Source organism: Maniola hyperantus, chromosome 26 (genome assembly GCF_902806685.2).
Source record: "Maniola hyperantus chromosome 26, iAphHyp1.2, whole genome shotgun sequence".
Lineage (NCBI taxonomy): Eukaryota > Metazoa > Arthropoda > Insecta > Lepidoptera > Nymphalidae > Maniola > Maniola hyperantus.
Window position 1 is genome coordinate 7,278,178 of NC_048561.1, and position 21,034 is coordinate 7,299,211.

The window sequence follows — 21,034 nt, forward strand, 5'->3', positions numbered from 1 at the left end:
GTATGAGGCGGGGGAATGCCCCGCACGTCACCCGCGCTCGCCCGCACTGGGTTTTGCGGGTGCGAGGGGCGTTCCCTCCTCGATTGCCATTTCAACCTGTTGCATACTATCACAGTACTATTATGCGCTATGGCTATAGTCACGCGTCCCATCTTAGGCCACATCATCACTTTCCATCAGGTTTGATCTTGGTCAAGCGTGCGCCTATAATGAATTAAAAAAAAAAATGGAAGTATGTAGTTAGGTATAAGTATATGACGACCTCCCTGGCGCAGTCGTGAGCGCTGTGGTCTTATTAGTGGGAGGTCCCGGGTTCGATTCCTGGCAGAGGTTTTGAAATTTTATAATTTCTAAATTTCTGGTCTGGTCTGGTGGGAGGCTTCGGCCGTGGCTAGTTACCACCCTACCATCACTTACCATCAGGTGTGATTGCAGTCAAGGGCTAACTTGTATCTGAAAAAAAAAGTACTTCGGAGCTCATCTCGAATCATTGCATATACCATTTCCTACATCTATAGTTTGTTTATTAGTATATACTAATTCTTCAAATATTTATAAAGTTCTAGCTTTATTCCATAAAAAAAATGATATCAAGTTATAGTATATGTGGGTATATTATTATTAGTGAAAACCTTATCCTTTTCCTTTCAAATTCCAAATTCCGATTTTTCAATTTTATCCATAGTTTCCCTAACTTTAAACTTTAATAGAATAGAATAGAATAGAATATTTTTTTATTCATGTAAACTTTTTAAAAGTGCTTATGAATAGTCAGGTAGTTTTAATTTACCACTGGTTCGGAATGCCGTTCCTACCGAGAAGAACCAGCAAGAAACTCGGCGGTTGCTCTTTTTAATTTTTCAATTTACAATGTTATTATACCGTACTATACAAGCCATTGCAGCCCCGTGCATTGCTGGAGCGAGTCAAATCCAAGCTTTTTTATCGTTTACATAGCCTGCGACTGTATAATATGCTTTTTTTAGGAGCATACTTTTAACACATTTTTTAAACTTGTGTGAAGGCAAGTCTAAAATTGCTTGTGGAATTTTATTATAAAATATTACACTCATTCACACAAATGACTTTCCCAGGCGGACTTCCAGAGGCGGAGCGCAGGAGTAGCTAGCTTATTTTAGTTTCAATAGATAACAAACCTGACATTGGCTAATCTGTGTAAAGCCAGAAGAAGAACAAAAAAAAAGCACTTCAGTATAAGACCTAGGCAACACAGTTGCAGTTTCCGACTACAAGAAAGCTGATATATGCTGTAACATATCACCTTTCTTTGTAAACTGTAAATAGTGGAAATTATTTGGTATTGTTTAACGTAAGTATGACTTACTAACTACTTTGAACCAATAGTTATGAAAGGTTGCAGTTACTGTTTAATATTTACAGTTATCTAAACCTATTGCCGGAGTTACGTGTATTGAACTAAATCAGTACGTAACTACAGAACAACTGTTGGCTATTTGCTACGAATAACAATGCTACTTATTTCAAACTAAAATCGTGTCTATGAAACTGTCAAAATTACACTTAAATATTTACCTACCCCCTGAATCAACGAACGCGTAAAATACTTATAACAATGGCTGACTACACGGAAGACATTGTAATTGGTTATTTGCCTACTTTTGAATTTGATAAATATTATTACTTTATTATAAACTAGGATAAAAATAATGACGTACGCTGAAAAAAATATTAAAATCCAACAAAGATTTACAAAGTTACAGGCATTTTAATTTTGGAGTGGGAGAGTCTTCTATCCCTTTCTCGCAAAACGAAAATTTGTATGAAACCGCACGAAGCTACTATGGCATTAGTAGGTGTGACGTCAAACTGCTGTATCGCTATCTCTGTCTAATCAGAAATATTTAAATGCTTATAACTTTTTTGTTATTTGATCGATTTAATTAGTTTTTTCAGTTTACGTCATTATTTTTACTCTAGTTTATAATAAGGTAATAAAAAAATTGGAGTCAAATACCCAATTTTGAAATAATCCATTCACATATTCCATTGTATAAGAATACACAGAAACGCAGAGGGATATGCACACACCTGTGCACATTAAAATTAATCTCTTTAATATATTAAAGTATTTAATTTATTAAAATATTTAATTTATCAATAAAAAGACCGCAATCATAAAATGTCAGGCTTTTGTTTTGGCGCGAAATCCGCCATTTTGCAGCGGCCATGTTGGGGATTTGGAAATGTCAATTTGTAAGAATAAAGGTGCGCGCAGAACTAGGTCATTTTTACGTCTAATTATTTAAAATTCTTTTGGTTTCTTTGAGGAAATTCCTATTTTCCTTTTTAAACTCAATCTAAATATTTTAAATAGAATATTAGCCATATTAAATGACTAATATTCCCCTTTCCTCTCCAATTAAGCGTCAGGCTTGTGCTAGGAGTAGGTACGACAATAGTGCAACGGGCGGGGTTTGAACCGTCGACCTTTCGGTTTTCAGTCCACTCCTATACCGGTTGAGCTATTGACGCTCGGAAAGGAAAAGGTGACTGACTGACGGATCTATCAACGCACAGCGCAAACTACTGGACGGATCTACATGCTACATGCATACTATAGCTATTTACATGCCAAACAGCCCGATCCGTCCAGTAGTTTGAGCTGTGCGTTGAAATAGTCCGGGATGAAAAGTAGCCTGTGTCCTTCCCCGGGATGCAAGTTTGTACCAAATTTCGTCAAAATCAGTTGAAAGGATAGCAGACAGACAGACACACTTTCGCATTTACAATATTAGTAGGTATGCATGATGAAGTAGAGATAAGAGGAAACTTGGTAGAGAATAGAGATACAATTACTCCCTTTGTAAGCTGTAAACACACGAATTTTACAGGCAATTTCGCACTGAAGCCTGAAACGAGGTACACAGTGTAAACACAACCTTTCACTCTTCGCCCCCAGTTGTTAGTTTTTATGTCACTTGAGACATAAGAAACCTTTTTGTCGCAGGACCTGAGGGGCGAATTATTAGTATTATTTTGCCATTTTCTTCTAGCTTTATGACGCCATTTCACGATTTCGTGGCTTCATTTTGAAATGAAACGCTTTATTTTCAAGGAAATTAAATGATAACCCTATATCAGCCAAAATAATCTGTATATTATATATGTAATTATGTATATAAGGAAAAGGTCACTGACTGACTGATCTACTCAAACTACTGCACGTATCGCATCGGGCTGAGGTAGCTACTTGACGTAGAGAGACATCCGATAAGAAATACTTTTTGAAAATTCAAGCCCTAAGGGGTACAGTAGGGGTTTGGTGTAATCCACGCGGACGAAATCGCGGGCATAAGCTATTAAATAAATAAATTCATCATCATCAACCCCCAACGCTGCCACACTCTCCTCTCACAGTGAGAAGAGCCATACGCCACGCCACAAGCCATGTGCAGATTGGTAGACTTCACACACGTTTGAGAACATTATGGAGAATTCTTAGTCATGCAGGTTTCCTCACGATGTTTTCATGTTATTCAGTTTCTATACAGTTTAGCACCTAGTCATCAACAATACTCTCTGTCACGATCTACTCTCGACTAAACTGTATTAAAATGATCTACTATTTTTGTGGTATGCATAAGTATTATCTGAACTTTAAAAAACTCTCCTGTAAAGCCATCGATTTAAAATACTTATCTATGGGCGAGTTTTAATTTTTGAACGTTCAATGTTAGTTTTCATCTGAGCATACAGTTATCTGAGTTTTGTTGCGCAAGTTTTCGTATTTCATTACGCATTGGCAAGTGAGTATTATGTGGTAAAGACACGACCCTTCTTCACTAATGAGGCAACACTTGCCCTACTGTTCTGTAGCAGCTGCGTGTCTTGAGGGACTCTACCTAGCGCTGACCTCAAACCACCGACCACTAAACCGAGGCTTGAAACCTAATCTCTCCACGTACCAATCTAATATTCCTCATTTATTTATGTACTTAGGTAATTAAAATATTGTTAAATATCAGTACCTACCCTTATTATAAATGTTCGTATAAAATGTAGCCTATATATGTCACCCTGCCTATAACAACAATCAATTGACACCTCACTTATCAAAATCGGCCCAGTAGTTTAGTCGCTACAGTGGAACACACAGACACAAAAATACATACAAACATACCTACATACATAGACTGTCAAAATCATAACCCTTTCTTTTGGCTTTGCCATAGTAGTCGGGTAAAAAAAAAACAAATCCATCGTCAGTCGCAAATCGCAGTAAGCGGCTCACAAAAGGTCGAAAGCGTATTGTTTCGCCGCAAAGCTGAGAGGTGCATTAGCGCCATTTTGTCGAGTGCCCAGCAAATGGCGGGAACCGACATGTGGACTTCACGCTTGGTTTTCACTATTTTTACCCGAAGGCCGAAACCACAGTTCATGACATTTAGGAAACTTCTAAGTCGTCTTGGCTTATTTTATAAACTGAAAGTGACATTTTTCGAAATCTTATTGCTAATTACTAATACTATCCTGTTTTTACATTTTTAGAGATTTTTTCTCGCTTAGTATAAAACTAGCTTATGCTCGCGACTCCGTCCGCGTGGACTACACAAATTTCAAACCCCTATTTCACCCCCTTAGGAGTTGAATTTTCAAAAATCCTTTCTTAACGGATGCCTACGTCATAATAGCTATCTGCATGCCAAATTTCAGCCCGATCCGTCCAGTAGTTTAAGCTGTGCGTTGATAGATCAGTCAGTCAGTCAGTCAGTCAGTCAGTCAGTCAGTCAGTCAGTCACCTTTTTCTTTTATATATTTAGATAACGTATTGGGTCAAAGTACTTAAGTTTCAATACTTGTAGGGACTTTCACACGCCACGTTCTTGCGCCGCCGCCATCCAGTGGCTCCCGAAGACTCGTCTGATGTCGTCTGTCTACCTAGAACACTGCGTCTTCCGGTGCGAGGTCGCTCTTCCAGCACCTTGGGACCCCAACGTTTTTGGTTCGGGTTTTCGAACTACGTGTTTGTAAAAACAAATTAGGTACTCAAATTAACTCTAAAATCCAACTTTGACAGGGATCTGAGCCGCAACGAGCTGACTGCGATCAGTCGGCGAACCTTCCGCGGTCTGACTGCACTGAAGAGCCTCCACCTGGACGGAAACCAGCTCAAGTGTATCGACGAGAAGGCGCTGGAACACCTCAAGAGTTTAGAAGTACTGTAAGTATTTAGTGCTTGAAGACCAAAGTCTTTGAACCAGTTGTTGCCAGTGATGACATAATAATATATGGATCTTCTCATTTCTGATTTGATCACGTAGAGAATTCTGATTTGATCACTTAGAGAATTCTGATTTGATCCTGTAGAGAATTCTGATTTGATCACGTAGAGAATTCTGATTTGATCATGTAGAGAATTCTGATTTGATCACGTAGAGAATTCTAATTTGATCACGTGGAGAATTCTGATTTGATCACGTAGAGAACACTGATTTGATCTCGTAGAGAATTCTGATTCAATCACGTAGAGAATTCTGATTTGATCACGTAGATAATTCTGATTTGATCACGTAGTGAATTCTGATTTGATCACGTAGTGAATTCTGATTTGGTCACGTAGAGAATTCTGATTTAATCACGTAGTGAATTCTGAGATGATCACGTAGAAAAACTCTAAGAATAGCTCTCTCCATCGCCGCTAAATGCCTCTGAGCTTTTTTAGCTATTAGGCCCATAATTATTAGCTACCATACCCCGGAATACCTTAAATTTTAGAGATATCTCTACTTTAAAAACTGTTGTTTTTCTTTTCAGAACTCTTAATAACAACAATCTGACGTACTTGTCGTTGGAGGCGGCGTCGGTCGCACGTCTGCACACGCTGCGACTGACGGACAACCCGATCGTCTGCGACTGTCGCGTCGCGCGTCTGTCGGCGGCTGTACGCGCCGCCGGCATCCTCGGAGTTGGCGCCAGGTATAGAAACTAAGTTTTTTTTTCAATTCAAAAAGGGTCCAGAATCTAAATATATAAAAGGGAAAGGTGACTGACTGACTGACTGACTGATATATCAACGTACAACTCAAACTATGGGACGGATCGGGCTGGGAATGCAAATATGTACTAGATAGCTATTACGACGTAGGCATCTGCTAAGAAAGGATTTTTGAAAATTCAACCCCTAAGGGGGCGAAACAGGGGTTTGAAATTTGTGTAAGTAGTCCACAAGGACGAAGTTGCGAGCATAAGCTTCTTCTTCTTCTCAATCGTTCACTCTTGACAGAGTGGTGGTGGCTATGAGTTCTTCACTGCGGCTCGTGCGATCTCCCTCCAGCGACTTCTGTTGTTGGCATTATGGGCACACACGGAGACAGGCGTGTTTGTTGCGGATCGGTTTAAGTCCGTCCACGTAGTTGGGGGAACGCCCACGCGTGGACGTATTCTTAAGAGGCGTCTCCAGCACCACATTTCCAGAGTGTCGATCTTTCGCCGGTCGGTTTGTCTTATGGTCTACGTTTCAGCCGCGTATAGAACCCATAGAAGGGTTATTCCCGTTGAGTCACACCCCCGTGTGTAACACTGTGACACAAGGTGCCAACAATTTCAAAACATTCCCGTTGAGTAACACTGTTACACAACGGGAATTTTTTGAACTTGTTGGCACCTTGTGTCACACCTACAAAAATACATATTATTGCGCGTGTATCAAGTATTAACTGATAGAGAGAGGGGTAGGGTTAAAGATCGGAAAGACAAAGCATAAGCTAGTTCAAAGGTTCAAAGATTCTTTATTTGCGGAAACATTTTACAATGAGATGTTATTACATAAAATTGTCCAGTAGGAATGTTCCGCCTTACATATTAGGCATGCAAAATAATTAGTGAAACCTAGTAAAATAATAACTATATAAGTAATTTGACGCATTTTGTCTTTGTCTACGGTATAACTATACGGTAAACGGTATAGTTAAGTATTAACTATACCGTTAATATAACTTCGGGTAGGGTGTAGTAAGTAATTAGCCAGGGCCGAATCCAGACAAAGTAAAACTTGCAAAAGACCTAGGAAGTAAAATGATATTTTTGTTGTGTTTCAGATGCCAGGCCCCCGTCGCCCTCAGGGGCGCCCTGCTCACCGAGCTCGAAGCACACGAGCTAATATGCAATGGTGAGTAAACTCGCAGAACAACAAAAGCGACCGACATAGCTCAAAGGATTGGCAAGCTGAAGAGCAGGTCATGTCTGTCGCAGAACTGACAGCCGATGGGGGAGACCTCGTACAGTTCTTGCATTTCACGAGGGCGAGTGGCTCATGCTTGTGTTTAAGTCGTATCGGTATAAGTAATATAAACATACCAGAAGTGAAGTTAAATATTAACCACGACACACAGCGGCTCATCGAGAGTTTTGCCTTTCATAATAACCTTACTGCAATATTAACTTGATTAGGGCACAATTGCTATTGAAACCACTTAATCAGAACGGCGACCTAAACACAAAAGCATTTAATAGTCGAATGAGTCAGTGGTAGAACACAGACTGCCTTAAGAATCATCAAATACTCGCTTTTATACCAATCGATTCAAGATGGTGATGCAACACATCACGTGACGTCTGTCAGAGATAATTAATTATTATAAGTGCGCTAACAGTAAGGTACACTAAATGTGTGCGTGTGCGAGCGCTTGCTCGCGACTGATTGGTCCGACATGCACGCACACTTACGCAATGCCCGTGTATACGACGTAATCACAACTAAAGTCCACTCGCCTTCGTGAATTGAATAGAATAGAATAGAATAGAAATCAATTTATTGGTTGATCCAGCACACTATAAACACAAACACAAATATTTACAAAAAAAACATTCCTTAAAATCTAATTCAAACGAAAATATAGGTACCTAGTGTCTAAAATGTGTCGTGCCAACGAAAAGGCCCGAACTCAGCTGAATGTTACACGATGAAACCACAACGCTGGTTTTCAGTTCGAGCCCAAACGAGGGAAGTCCTAGTTATTAGCAACATTATTTATTATGTACTTAAAATGTTGTTTTTTTTAGATTTAAGTTTATTAATAGTTTATTTAATAAATTTATTACCTCTTAAAATTAAACTTAAAATAAAAATAAAATAATAAAAATAGGTCAAAATTGTGTTCTTTATTTGTATGTTACTGCTATTATAGATTTATCAAGTGATATAGTTTTTTAGGTGTGTGGTTTTTTAGGGGTGATGTTGTTGTTTGGACTGCCACAATTGCAAGAACTATACCGGTAAGCGTAGTGTGGGACGACCTCCAGCCCGCTGGACCGATGACCTGAGGAAGGTGGTGGGGAGCGGATGGATGAGGAAGGCGGAGGACCGTGGTGGTGCACTCTTGGAAAGGCCTATGTCCAGCAGTGGACGCAAACAAGCTGATGGATTGGATTGGAGTTAAAATCAATACTCATATATCCATATTATCCATCCACACCAATATTATAAATGCGAGTCTATCTGTCTGTCTGTCTAACTTTTCACGGCCCAACAATTTCACCGATTTTGATGAAATTCCATACAGAGTTAGCTTACATCCCATTTTTCTTTTTAATCATAGGTATAAGTTCCGCAAATTGCTAATGCGCGTGGCCGCCATTTTAGTGACGTCAGCACTAGACTGAAGTTTCGAGCTGATGGTGTATTTTTATTTCGGCTGACGTCAAAATGACGTCATTGCGATGTTAATGAGACATGGTTCCAGCGCAATAGCAATTTGCGGGACGTATACTCAATACAATCATAATCATTTATTTAGCCAGAATATGGTAGGTATGTACATGCATTGCAAGTTACTTTTATTCCGGAAAATCAAAGAGTTTCCACGGAATACAAAAAAATCTAAATTCATTTTTTTTAATACTCCAGGTCCCACAACGACGGTGACCGGGGAGTGTTCGGCCGAGCCTCGCTGCCCGCCGCCCTGCAGGTGCTCGCCCGACGGCACCGTTGACTGCCGCGAGAAGCTGCTCACAGATCTGCCCAGCATCCCGCACAGAGCCACTGAGATGTGAGCCTCTATATTATTCCATTAATTACATAGTGTGGTAGAAGTTTTCTTCGAATGGGTTCCCAAATCCTTCCCCATCATGATTAACCCATCGCTGGTTCACTATTGAGCTAAGAGTGGAAACTTGTAACGGCCGAAGCCTCCCACTAGACAGATTTATGACGATTCGACAACCTGTGAATCTTATTAAAATAATATGTATATCCATCTCTTTCCAGTCGGTTAGAACAGAACGAGATAACAGAAGTGGGAGCCGGCGCGTTCTCTGCAGTGAAGCGAGTCGCTCGCATCGACCTGTCAAACAACAAGATTTCCAAGATGGCCGCCGACGCCTTCAACGGACTCACGCATTTGACTTCTTTGTAAGTAATACATTTTTTCCTTCAGGAAGTACTTCTACTTCCTGTAGTTAACTTGCAGATTGCCTAGATAATGCAGAGGTATTTCGAATTCTAGCAGAAACATAGTATTTTACCATATCTTTACTTTTCTTTCCAGGGTTCTCTATGGGAACAAAATTAAAGATCTACCTTCTGGAATATTCCACGGCCTAGCGTCACTACAACTTCTGTAAGTCGTCATTCCTTACACGCATGGCTAGAGTTTGGAATATTCTTCCGAGATCAGTGTTTAAATTGGGATGGTGCTTACGTGTCAACAATAAATTATTTTTTAGTAATTATTGAATATAGAGACTTCCAAACTTCGTAAAATAGTGTTATATTAGTTTTAAGTTTGCTGACCATTTTATATCGACTTAACAAAAAAAGAACCGGCCAAGTGCGAGTCAGACTCGCGCACAAAGGGTTCCATACTACAGTCGCATTTTTTCGACATTGTTCACGATAAATCAAAAACTATTATGCCTAAAAATAAATAAATAAAAATTTGTTTTAGAATATGTACAATAAAGACCTTTCATGTGATACCCCACTTGATATACTAAGGGCCGGTTGTTTCAAACCATTGGTCTTCGTAAGATACGTTCGTTAAAATTTAACAGACGTAGACGAACTTTAACATCTGTTAATTTAAGTGCGTTGCTTCATTGTACAAAAAACTGTTCGTCATTGTTATTTTGGTTGCAAAACTAACCCTAAAAATTAACTTACTTCTCCGTATCCTTTTTTTATTTCATTTTAAGTATATTAAATTATATACATAGTTATTAATATTGCTACTTCGCATTTTAAACACTTTTTCTTTCTTACAAATTCTCTTTCATCTTCAAAAAAACTACCATTAAAAGCTTGAATTAAGAATTAAATTGATTCCGTTATAATTTGTAAATAAAACATTCCGTTTGTAAGAAGTATGAAGTTACGAACTGATTTGACGATCACCAATGGCGCCAGCACTGGTTAACGTAAACGTAACTTTTTAACGAACGTTAGCGCTAATAGATGCTGAATCAACGCTTTTTCTTTACTTACGTTCGTTAGCGCCATATTTAAAGGTTACGTGTCCGTCAAAGTTTGTTGAAACAACCGGCCCTTAGTTATCTTACGTTGAAAGTTGAAAATACTAATTATCTGTTCATGGCCACATTTTAATTTTTTTTAATGATGTAATCACGGTTTTCAGATTTTACCCCTTAGGCCTACTATAAGACCTACCTACCTACCAAATTTCATGATTCTAGGTCAATTGGAAGTACCCTGTAGGTTTTTTGACAGACAGAACATGAAAGGTTCCTTTTTCCTTTTGAAGTACGGAACCCTAAAAAAAGTATTCCTTCTCAAATCTTGTAATCTAAGGGTCCTTGATTCTATTTAGCTGAATTTGCATTTGTCCGTCGTCTGTCCGTCCATCTGTCAGAGCCTCAGAACTTTTGAATGAACGAATAAAATTACTTCTAATTCACGAATACTTATTAAAAAGCGGAGAAAATCCTAAAATTAGTCAAATATTAATAATTTTTTTCTGTTTTCAGGTTACTTAACTCAAATGAAATAACATGCGTCCGTAAAGATACATTTCGAGATCTACAGAGTCTCAAATTATTGTGAGTACAATGTACAGTGCGCAAGACTCTCTTGGCACTTGAATGACATTGACAGGGGGGCGCTGTCGGAGAACAAAGGCTTAGAATATTCAAACAAAAACAAAGGGGACACTTTAGTTCCGATTTTCGCCACGTGCCAAGATAGCCTTGTCGTACTGTATGATCGTATAATCTTTTAAATTAAACGACCGTTGGTAGTTTTCTAGACACTTCCAATAAAAAAATTGTCAATGGGCAAATATTTAAACTTTTTTCCAGATCTCTGTACGACAACAATATCAGATCTTTACCAAATGGAACCTTCGACTCCTTGACTGGAATCCAGACTTTGTAAGTACTCAAATAAAAGAAGTTTCCAGATATTGATTCCATAATATATTTTTTCTATAAGAAAATCGAGATAGTTTATGTACAATGGAAATTCAACCTTATTCCTTGCACAATAAGGTTATAATTTCATCGTGTGTCAGCTGGTATCAGTAAATAATTGACTTTGAACCTTATTCCCTAGGCATCTAGGTCGCAATCCCTTCTCCTGCGATTGCTCATTGCGCTGGCTCGCGGCGTATCTACGCAAGAACCCTATAGAAACTTCAGGTGCTAAATGTGACTCACCAAAGAGAATGAATAGAAAGAGAATAGATGCGTTAAGAGAAGAGAACTTCAAATGCAAACGTAAGTATAATGCGTACAAAATGAGTTCACGTGCCATTTTAACATTACGTGTCAGCGTCATGTCGAAAATAATAACAGTTGACACATAAAGTTAAAATGTCGCGTGAGAACTGATTTTTACGGGCTATATTTTAAATATTTTTAATAAAGCCCGCTAAAAGTAACACTATACTCTATTCACGGAGAGAAGTTAGTAAAGCGCTGTCTCTGTTACGTAATCCCATACAAATGACAAAGACAAAAATCTCAGTGGGCGTTAACCATTTTGAGGCACCAACCAATCACAAACGAAACTATGTTTCGAATTGAATTTCGAATGTTTTTGAAAACATGTTTTGTCTCTGTCATTTGTATGGGATTACCTAACAGAGAGAGCGCTATACAAACTTCTTTCCGCGGATAGAGTATAAGCATAATTATTCATATTTTATTTTTGCAGCTGGCGAAGAAACAGCAGAAGCCTGTGGTGATGAGCCCCCTTGTCCGGATATGTGCGCGTGCTCGCGTGCGTTAGTCCGCGGAGTACGTGTGGCGTGCGCACGTGCTCGCTTATCTGACGTGCCCCGAGACTTGCCCATCTCTACCATTGCACTGTGAGTTTATCCTTGTTATTACTATCTTACCCCTTTAGGGGTTGAATTTTCAAAAATCCTTTCTTAGCGGATGTCTACCTTATAATAGCTACCTGCATGCTAAATTTTAGCCCGATCCATTCAGTAGGTTGAGCTGTGCGTTGATAGATCGGTCAGTCAGTCACCTTGTCCTTTTAAGTATTTAGATGGAGCAAATATTATTTCTTGTTTTCAGTATAATGCCAGACAACAATTTGGGTCAAATCAAATCCGACGGACTATTCGGAAGGCTGCCAGACCTCACCAAACTGGACTTCAGAAATAATGGTAAGAAACCAAGAAACTGTTTTGAATCTTTAATTCTAACCAGGCTTAGTTTGTTGTGGACTCTTCTTAGGGGCGCGTTTGGATAGTTTTAAGTTTGCGTAAAAATTATCACTAAAATATATCTTACAAATCCAACTGGCAATAAAAAAAATTAATTTATTACCTATTTTGAATCAATTATTTGATTTGAACAAATCAATCTACCTACATATAAAACTCACGGTCATAAAATATCCACAATATTTCTCCTTCACTCCTATTCTACCACAAAACAACAAGAAACTGTGAGTGTTGGCATCCTTATGTGGTCGAAATGCAAACAACTCGCACGAAACGTTTTTGCTTAACGTTTCTGATACAACCTGCTAAGGTGTAGAACACCCTTCTGGCGTCTGTGTTTCCTGCCACGTATATCTTCAAGGCAATAGGCAGGTGAATAGGCATTTTTAAAACATGCGCGCTCAAAAATAAGCAAGAGTTGCTTTTGACGCCTCAGCTAAAACAGCATTGGTGTATTCACTGAATGATTGCACAGAAATATTTTCGTTCTGTTCCAGGTATAACAGTGATAGAAGACAATGCTTTTGACGGCGCGGCGTCCATACAGGAACTATTGTTGGATGGAAACTTGCTCCAAACCGTCACAGACAAAATGTTTTTCGGTCTACACAGTCTTAGTACTCTGTAAGTATTCATATTTGTATCTTTTTTGACTTAGCACGTTCTCTATATAACCAAGGCCTATTTATTATTCTAAAGGTTTATTTGAATGACCACTAGTTTTTGGCGCCGTATGTATATTATAAACTATTTTTTTCTTTGCAGATCTCTGACAGACAACAAAATTAGGTGCATCACACCGGGTTCTTTCGACCATCTCAATATGCTTATCACTTTGTGAGTATTTAATCCAAGATTCCACAAAAGTTATATTGATGATATGAATCTTTAGAAACCTGCCACACTGGAAAATGACACATGTTGTTTTTAAAACATCTGGTTTTGATACTAGATTTATTATTATTATTATTTTTTTACTTTAACAAAACTTTGCAAGATTTATATTTATAAGACCCAGTCTATCAAGTTCTGCTTGATTGATTTATTACTTTTAAAACAGATCCCTCGGCAACAACCCCCTACAGTGCACGTGCCACATATCGTGGGTGCCCAACTGGTTGCGCAACCGTCGCCTGGCGACCGGCGCCGCGTGCGCGCACCCCGCCACCCTGAGGGGAACCGAGGTGCAACATTTGGAGGTTGCTGACTTCAAGTGTACATGTGAGTTTATCCTTAATTGTTTAGTGTTTTGACTTTTGAGTATATAAGTAGGTACGTAAGTTAGCCGGCCATCTTGTAAAGCCGTGATGACGTCACTTTGTCTAAAAGGAATTTTCTTAGTGAAAGAGTACATGAAGAAGTTAGAATATAAGTTTAGTAATGTAGGATTCATATAATGTAGGAATCAGTTATTACTTACTAATTTTTAAGGAGCGCCAGCTCGCCAACAAACTGGCTCACCAGTTTGGCGAGAGTCAGAAAATGTTAATATCTTGTATCCTATTTGATTATCCACACTGTCACACGTACAGGCGACCTCCGTGGCGGCCGCAGCGGCGGCTACTAAGACAGAAAGGGCCAAGAGCCGCAAATATGAGAATATAGAAAATAGTTTCATATTTGTGCTTTTTGGGGTGGAGACCATGGGTTCGTGGGGCGAGGATGCTAGATCCTTTTTTAAGGACCTTTCATCCCGTCTCGCGGAATCCACGGGGGACCGGAGGGCTGGCAGTACCTCGGTCAGCATATTAGTGTGGCCATTCAACGAGGTAACGCTGCCAGCGCTCTGGGCACCCTGCCTCGTTGCGGTGGTTTAAATGATATTTTCGATCTGTAATTTTTATGTATTCGTTTTATTAATTCTTCTTAAATAATATATTAAATAGTTATTTGATTATAAATAAATTAGAAAAAAAAAACTGTGGACGTCCACTGGTGGCTAATGATGATGCAGCCTAAGATGGAGCGCGCTTGCCTAGAAGGTGGAGCCTTGATTAGTCCGTCCCCGAGAACGTGGCATGAGTTCACGTCCGGGTGACCTGATGCTGCAATGAGGACTGAGGAGGCCGCTGTAAAGAGGGATTATGTTTGTTCCAGCGGAGGATAAGGGCTGCCTCCCACAGGACTACTGCCCCGTGGGCTGCACCTGCGCCGGCACCGTGGTGCGCTGCGCGCGCGCCAAGCTGAACGCGCTGCCCTCCAGGATACCGCCCTACACCACTGAGCTGTGAGTTGCGCCTTACTTTACTCTATCCCCGTAGAGAAGTTAATATAGGGTTCTCTCTATTAAAGTGCGGCCAACGTAGATGGAGTAATAAAGGTTTTTTTTTTGATATTTCAAAGCTATCTGCAATCAGTCATTGGATGGACTTTTATCAGATTTTTATGAGAGCATTCAAGGATTCAAGAAGTAATAAAGGTAGATGCAGGAACGTTTGCTTTCTCATTCGCACTAAAAAGAGAGCACAGATAAAGTTACTAATGTGATAAACAGAGACGCAGCTAACCTATTTTTTGTCCCTTATCGTGTAACTGTTTTTTTTTCAAAAATACATACAAGAAGTTGCAAAACAAACTTTGAGAATTCGTGGCGTAATTGTATTTCTCATGAGTTATTTACTTGTTTTCACATAAAAAACGTTTAATACAAATATTGTTGATCGGTTAATACAAATATTGACTACTAAACAATGGTAATAATTGTCGTGTTATTCATCGTTACGTCGTGCTATCGCTGTCTCATACGCGGTTACATCTACCTATTATTCTATCTATGGCGGCCAATGTACAGTGCGACAAGGCTATCTTGGCGCGTGGCGAAAATCGGAACTAACGTTGCAACTTTGTTCTTGTTTGAATATTCTAAGCCTTTGTTCTCCAACAGCGCCCCCCTGTCAATGTCATTCGAGTGCCAAGAGAGCCTTGTCGCACTATATAACCACGGACAAGATGTACACCACTGACCTGTGTGTCCATATTAGATGATGTTAAGAACTTGCTCACGTGGATTTAGATTAAAAATCCCGAGGGAACTCTTTAATTTCCGGGACAAAAAGTAGCTTAAAATTATGTTCGTCACCATCCCAACGACGAATATAAGCTATAGTACTCGGCAGAAAGTAATGTACATCGACCTTTAGGAGGAGATAGCAGATTCGTAAAGCATTGTCTCTGTCGTTGAGACCGATGAAACATAAACCATACATCTTCTCTTGCAGATACCTGGAATCCAACGAAATAACAAGCATATCGGCCGAGCAGCTCCGCCATCTCTCCCAACTGACTCGTCTGGACCTCTCCAACAACAAGATCAGTGTGCTATCCAACAACACTTTTGAGGCCCTGACCAAGTTATCAACACTTATCGTCAGCTACAATCGCCTCAGATGTGTGCAGGTAACTCTTTCTCTCTCTGTCTCATGTACTTAATTACCTAGCGCATCTCACTCACACACTCCAACAACAAGATCAGTGTGTGTGTGTGTGTGTGTGTGTGATCAAACAACACTTTCGAAGCCTTGACTAAGTTATCAACACTTATCTGTTACTTAGATGTGTGCAAGTATTTCTTTCTTAGTCATGTCACACTTAGAATGTCTGTCATAATAGCAATCTGCATGCCAATTTTCAGCTCGATCCGTCCAGTAGTTTGAGCTGTGCGTTGATAGATCAGTCAGTCAGTCAGCTTTTCGTCTTACACAAAGTGTTAGATAATATTTGCAACATAGCATTGCAGTACGCTGAGATTAGGACCGATGTGTAGATGTATAAGTCCCGCAAATTGCTATTGCGCCGGAACCAAGTCTCATTAACATCGAAATAACGTCATTTTGACGTCAGCCGACATAAAAATATACCATCAGCTCGAAACTTCAGTCTAGTGCTGACGTCACTAAAATGGTGGCCACGCGCTTTAGCAATTTGATGGACATATATAATATAGGTAACTAATCTGTTCGTATAACTTATATAACTATGTTTTATCAAACGCCCTAAGTACATATATTTAGAAGATAAAAAGGCGATGATGCGACCTTGAAATTTTGTTACACTAAAAACTTTTCTTAAAAAAAATGCACCCAATGGAACTCCAGAAAGCTGAAAACGACCAGAGGTCATATAAAAGCATTTTTCGTACGTTTTCAGCGCGACGCCCTCAAAGGCCTCACCCAGCTGCGCGTGCTGTCTCTGCATGGTAACAACATCTCCATGCTGGCCGACGGCGTGTTCCGGGATCTGGAGTCTATTTCCCACGTGTGAGTTACCATTTAGTTTGTTTATACTCAGGCCTTTTAAAGTTTAAACTAGCGTGAGTGATATGCATCTTCTCTACATAGTATAAAATAAAGTCCCTTCCCGTGTATGTATGAACGCGTAGATCTTTTAAACTACGCAACTGATTTTAATGCGGCTTTCACCAATAGATAGAGTGATTCAAGAGGAAGGTTTATAGGTATAGTTTAATATTGGTTTGTGTTAATTTGTTGAAATATGAAGATATTTGAACAAAATGTCAGAAGAAATCAAGCTTCCATCGAAAATTTATACAAATATTATAATTTATAAGAGAAAAGTAGGATAAACTCAAAAACTACTAAACTGATTTTAAAAATTCTTTCACCTGTAGAAAGCTGAATTATTAGCAAGTACTGACACCACATTAGTAACAACGTTGCACCCATGCGAAGCCGGGGCGGGTCGCTAGTTATAAATATTTTATGGCTAGACCCATCTTATTTGCTTTACGGCTTTTAGTTGTGACTTGTGCCACACCAGCACAATTATAAGTACACTTCGCCAATGTCTCGTAAAATGCTAGGTTCACGTCATGCCTATACGGCTAGACCTTCTGTCACCAGATGAGGCTATTAATCGCGGTGAAATGTCTCGTAAGATTTTTAGCACTAAGACTCCATGGCCCCAGGGTCTCCACGGCAAACGGCACAAAAATGTAACTCTCTATAAGAGAGGCATACTTGCGCCGCTTGCCGTTTTCAGCTGTTTCTGCTGCGGCTCCCGGTCTTGATGCTGTCTCCCTGATATGACACGGGGCCAATGTGTCCTGTAGCTGAAGGGTTGGTGCAATGAAGAACCAGCTACATATAATGATGTTTATTTTACACTTTACAATTGATATGTTATGTACAATACAGACGGGCTCGCGAGCTTTATATAATACTAGCATATGCTCGCGACTTCGTCCGCGTGAACTACACGAATTTCAAACCCCTATTTCACCCCCTTAGGAGTTGAATTTTCAAAAATCCTTTCTTAGCGGATGCCTACGTCATAATAGCTATCTGCATGCCAAATTTCAGCCCGATCCGTCCAGTAGTTTAAGCTGTGCGTTGATAGATCAGTCAGTCAGTCAGTCATTCAGTCAGTCAGTCAGTCAGTCAGTCACCTTTTCCTTTTATATATTTAGACAATGGTAGAAGATGTTGACGTGACGAGCGGATGATAGGGAATCTGGAATCTTGTAACGTGCGTGACCAGGAGGATTCTCCGCTGCGTTCCAAATTTGAATATTGTTGTGTGGCAGCTGCGAAGTTTTCCTAATAGCTGCCAGCCAAGTAACGGTAGAGGTTGCACCTCTACAGTCCCACACAAGTCAAGTTGCGTCCCACATTAGCGCCCGTCCCCCTATCCTTAGTTGTTAATTCTGTGATTTTGTCCACAGCGCCCTGGGCTCCAACCCACTGTACTGCGACTGCCGAGCGCGCTGGCTGTCCGAGTGGGTGAAGGTGGCTGGGGAGTACGTGGAAGCGGGCATCGCGCGCTGCGCAGAACCACCCCCCATGAGGGATAAGTTGGTGCTGAGTACGCATTCCGAAGCCTTCCTGTGTAGAGGTAAGCCTTATTTATTATGGCTAGCTTATGCCTCCGACTTCGTTCGCGTAGACCTTTGTGTGGTTTTTGCACGCAATTTGAATGTTGCACTGGTTATATTATTATTACTAGCTTATGCTCGCGACTTCGTCCGCGTGGACTACAAAATTTCAAAACCCTATTTCACCCCCTTAGAAGTTGAATTTTCAAAAATCCTTTCTTAGCGGATGCCTACGTCATAATAGCTATCTGCATGCCAAATTTCAGCCCGATCCGTCCAGTAGTTTGAGCTGTGCGTTGATAGATCAGTCAGTCAGTCAGTCAGTCATTCAGTCAGTCAGTCAGTCACCTTTTCCTTTTATATATATAGATTACTTCGTGGACTGTATAATTGTTAGGAAATATGAAGAAATCTCTTGCCCAAATAGATAGGAAAGTATTGTACTAACCTTATATCCTCTTTAGCATATGCTTCATCCCTCTGGTCACGCACGGCGCACTTGAGCTGGTAAGCACACACTCACAATGTAGGCAGAGAGTCCTTTGACTTGTTTAATCCTCGAGGAAACATTCCACGTGGATCCTTGGGAAGTGATAGGAAACACAAATGCGAGCTCCTACTTCGTTCACACCCGCAACGCAAGTGATTTTTATATTGGTGGCGCCACTGTCCTGCGCAGGCGCCGACTTGTCATTTACCAATGTAAATACAAGCTGGGAAGGGACATTTATATTTATATTTATACTTTATTTTTTTTATTTTTTTTTAAACTGTTATTTCTAGATTTCGCTCTTTTTTCTATGTCACTGTTTTTATTGTAGTTTATGCAATTTTTTTTATTGCTTGATAACGCAACGGGCGTGGTGCGTCTTTATTAATCAATGTAAATTATGGCGCAAACTGAAAACCAGCGCTGAGCAGTGTGAGCGGTGCTCGGCTATGCTGAGTTTGCGACCTTATTGTATATTGTTAGTTATTAGTTTAGATATAATATTAGATAAAAACATTGTACATAGTTACTACTAGCAATAATGAAACAAGAAACGATATTTATTATTATTATTAGTACAACTTAGAACTACCTATCCATATATAGGCAAAAGATCCAACACCCTTAGAGATTGAATTTTCAAAAATCCTCTCTTAGCGGATGTCTGCATAATAATCTTCTTCTTCTTCCTTACCTTATCCTTCGTTACGTGGGGTCGGCATAAAGTGTCTTCTTCCACTCACTTCTGTCATTCGTCAACGTATTATCCACCCCTTTTTCACGCATATCCTCTTTCACGCAATCCATCCACCTTAAAGACCTTTAACTTCAATAATTAATTTATAAACTCGTATGCTTCTTCGTAATTTTTCTTATTTTTCTTGTTTTATGTAATATTTAGTATTTAATATTTAGTACTATTGTAAATTGCAGTGTTTTTATTTTTTATTTTTTCATATTTGTATTTTTAGCTTTAAGTTAACTGGTAATCCCGCACTTGCAAACTTTTAAAATGCATGTCGGTTTGCCAGTAATTGGGTGTACACTCTAAATTTTTTCTCTGTGAATTGTGTTATTTTATAATATGTGTACTATCTGTTGGCAAACCAATAAAAAAAAAAAAAAAAAAAAAATGATTTTGGTTTCCAGGCGACCCCCCAGCGGAAGTGGTGTCGAAGTGCGACCGCTGCTACAAGAGCCCCTGCCTCAACCGCGGGGTCTGCTCCGCCACGGCGTCCGGCGGCTACGCCTGCGCGTGCGCACGCGGCTTCCACGGCGACACCTGCCAGCACCAGATCGATGCCTGCTACGGCTCGCCCTGTGCCCATGGGGTGTGTCAACTGCTTGAGGAAGGACGGTTTAGGTAGGTGCTATATAAATATAGCGCTCGCTGCGCTCGTGCTTATTGTTTTAATAAACACTAGCGACCCGCCCAGGCTTCGCATGGGTGCAATTTAAGATACTAATGTGGTGTCATTGAGGAGATTATAGGCGCCGCGTCACCTCCCGCCGCCCGGCCGCCTCTATCTCCTTTTGTTGCGCGTTAGTTTTAATCCTACGATATTTCATATCATTTTAATTTTGTGTTATCTCGTAAGATATTATTCTAAATTAAATGACGTACAGGGTAATTTTGGTCTAAATTATTTTATTCAAATACAAATACAAATACAAATTATTTATTTGCTGATTGTAGGTACATTTATAAGTTGTCAATTACAATTTTTGTTTCGAGCTACAATCTACCATACTATGGTGTGCAAATTTGAATAGGTACGTACACAAATAGAATTATTAATAGGAATCCTTACTACAACAATAGGCAACACAACAATTATTTATTAATACAGTAGCTCAAATATCTCATTATTAACATATTATTCATTATAATTACTTAATCAATTATTATTATTTTGCAATCTTATATTTTGATAAGAATTAATAGTATGTCAGTAAATCACACTCGAAAGTAAGGCTTTGTTTCAGATCACATTTGAAAATCATAAAATCGATTAATGTGAGCCAACCTTAATAGATACATGTATG

General features: G+C 39.6%; 1 protein-coding gene across 2 annotated transcripts in view; it reads left to right on the forward strand.

Moving 5' to 3' along the window:
* sli (slit guidance ligand) overlaps window positions 1-21,034 on the forward strand; it is a 125,512-nt gene that overhangs the window by 89,376 nt on the left and 15,102 nt on the right. For both annotated transcript variants that reach the window (XM_034982107.2, XM_069507653.1), the window contains 19 exons: window positions 5,060-5,203; window positions 5,797-5,958; window positions 7,080-7,150; window positions 8,888-9,029; window positions 9,248-9,391; window positions 9,528-9,599; window positions 10,963-11,034; window positions 11,293-11,364; window positions 11,546-11,709; window positions 12,149-12,302; window positions 12,517-12,608; window positions 13,166-13,292; window positions 13,434-13,505; window positions 13,729-13,889; window positions 14,766-14,895; window positions 15,887-16,064; window positions 16,815-16,924; window positions 18,349-18,518; window positions 20,138-20,351. In XM_034982107.2, the coding sequence (XP_034837998.1) occupies window positions 5,060-5,203; window positions 5,797-5,958; window positions 7,080-7,150; window positions 8,888-9,029; window positions 9,248-9,391; window positions 9,528-9,599; window positions 10,963-11,034; window positions 11,293-11,364; window positions 11,546-11,709; window positions 12,149-12,302; window positions 12,517-12,608; window positions 13,166-13,292; window positions 13,434-13,505; window positions 13,729-13,889; window positions 14,766-14,895; window positions 15,887-16,064; window positions 16,815-16,924; window positions 18,349-18,518; window positions 20,138-20,351 (2,451 nt within the window). The remainder of the gene's footprint in view (window positions 1-5,059; window positions 5,204-5,796; window positions 5,959-7,079; window positions 7,151-8,887; window positions 9,030-9,247; window positions 9,392-9,527; window positions 9,600-10,962; window positions 11,035-11,292; window positions 11,365-11,545; window positions 11,710-12,148; window positions 12,303-12,516; window positions 12,609-13,165; window positions 13,293-13,433; window positions 13,506-13,728; window positions 13,890-14,765; window positions 14,896-15,886; window positions 16,065-16,814; window positions 16,925-18,348; window positions 18,519-20,137; window positions 20,352-21,034) is intronic.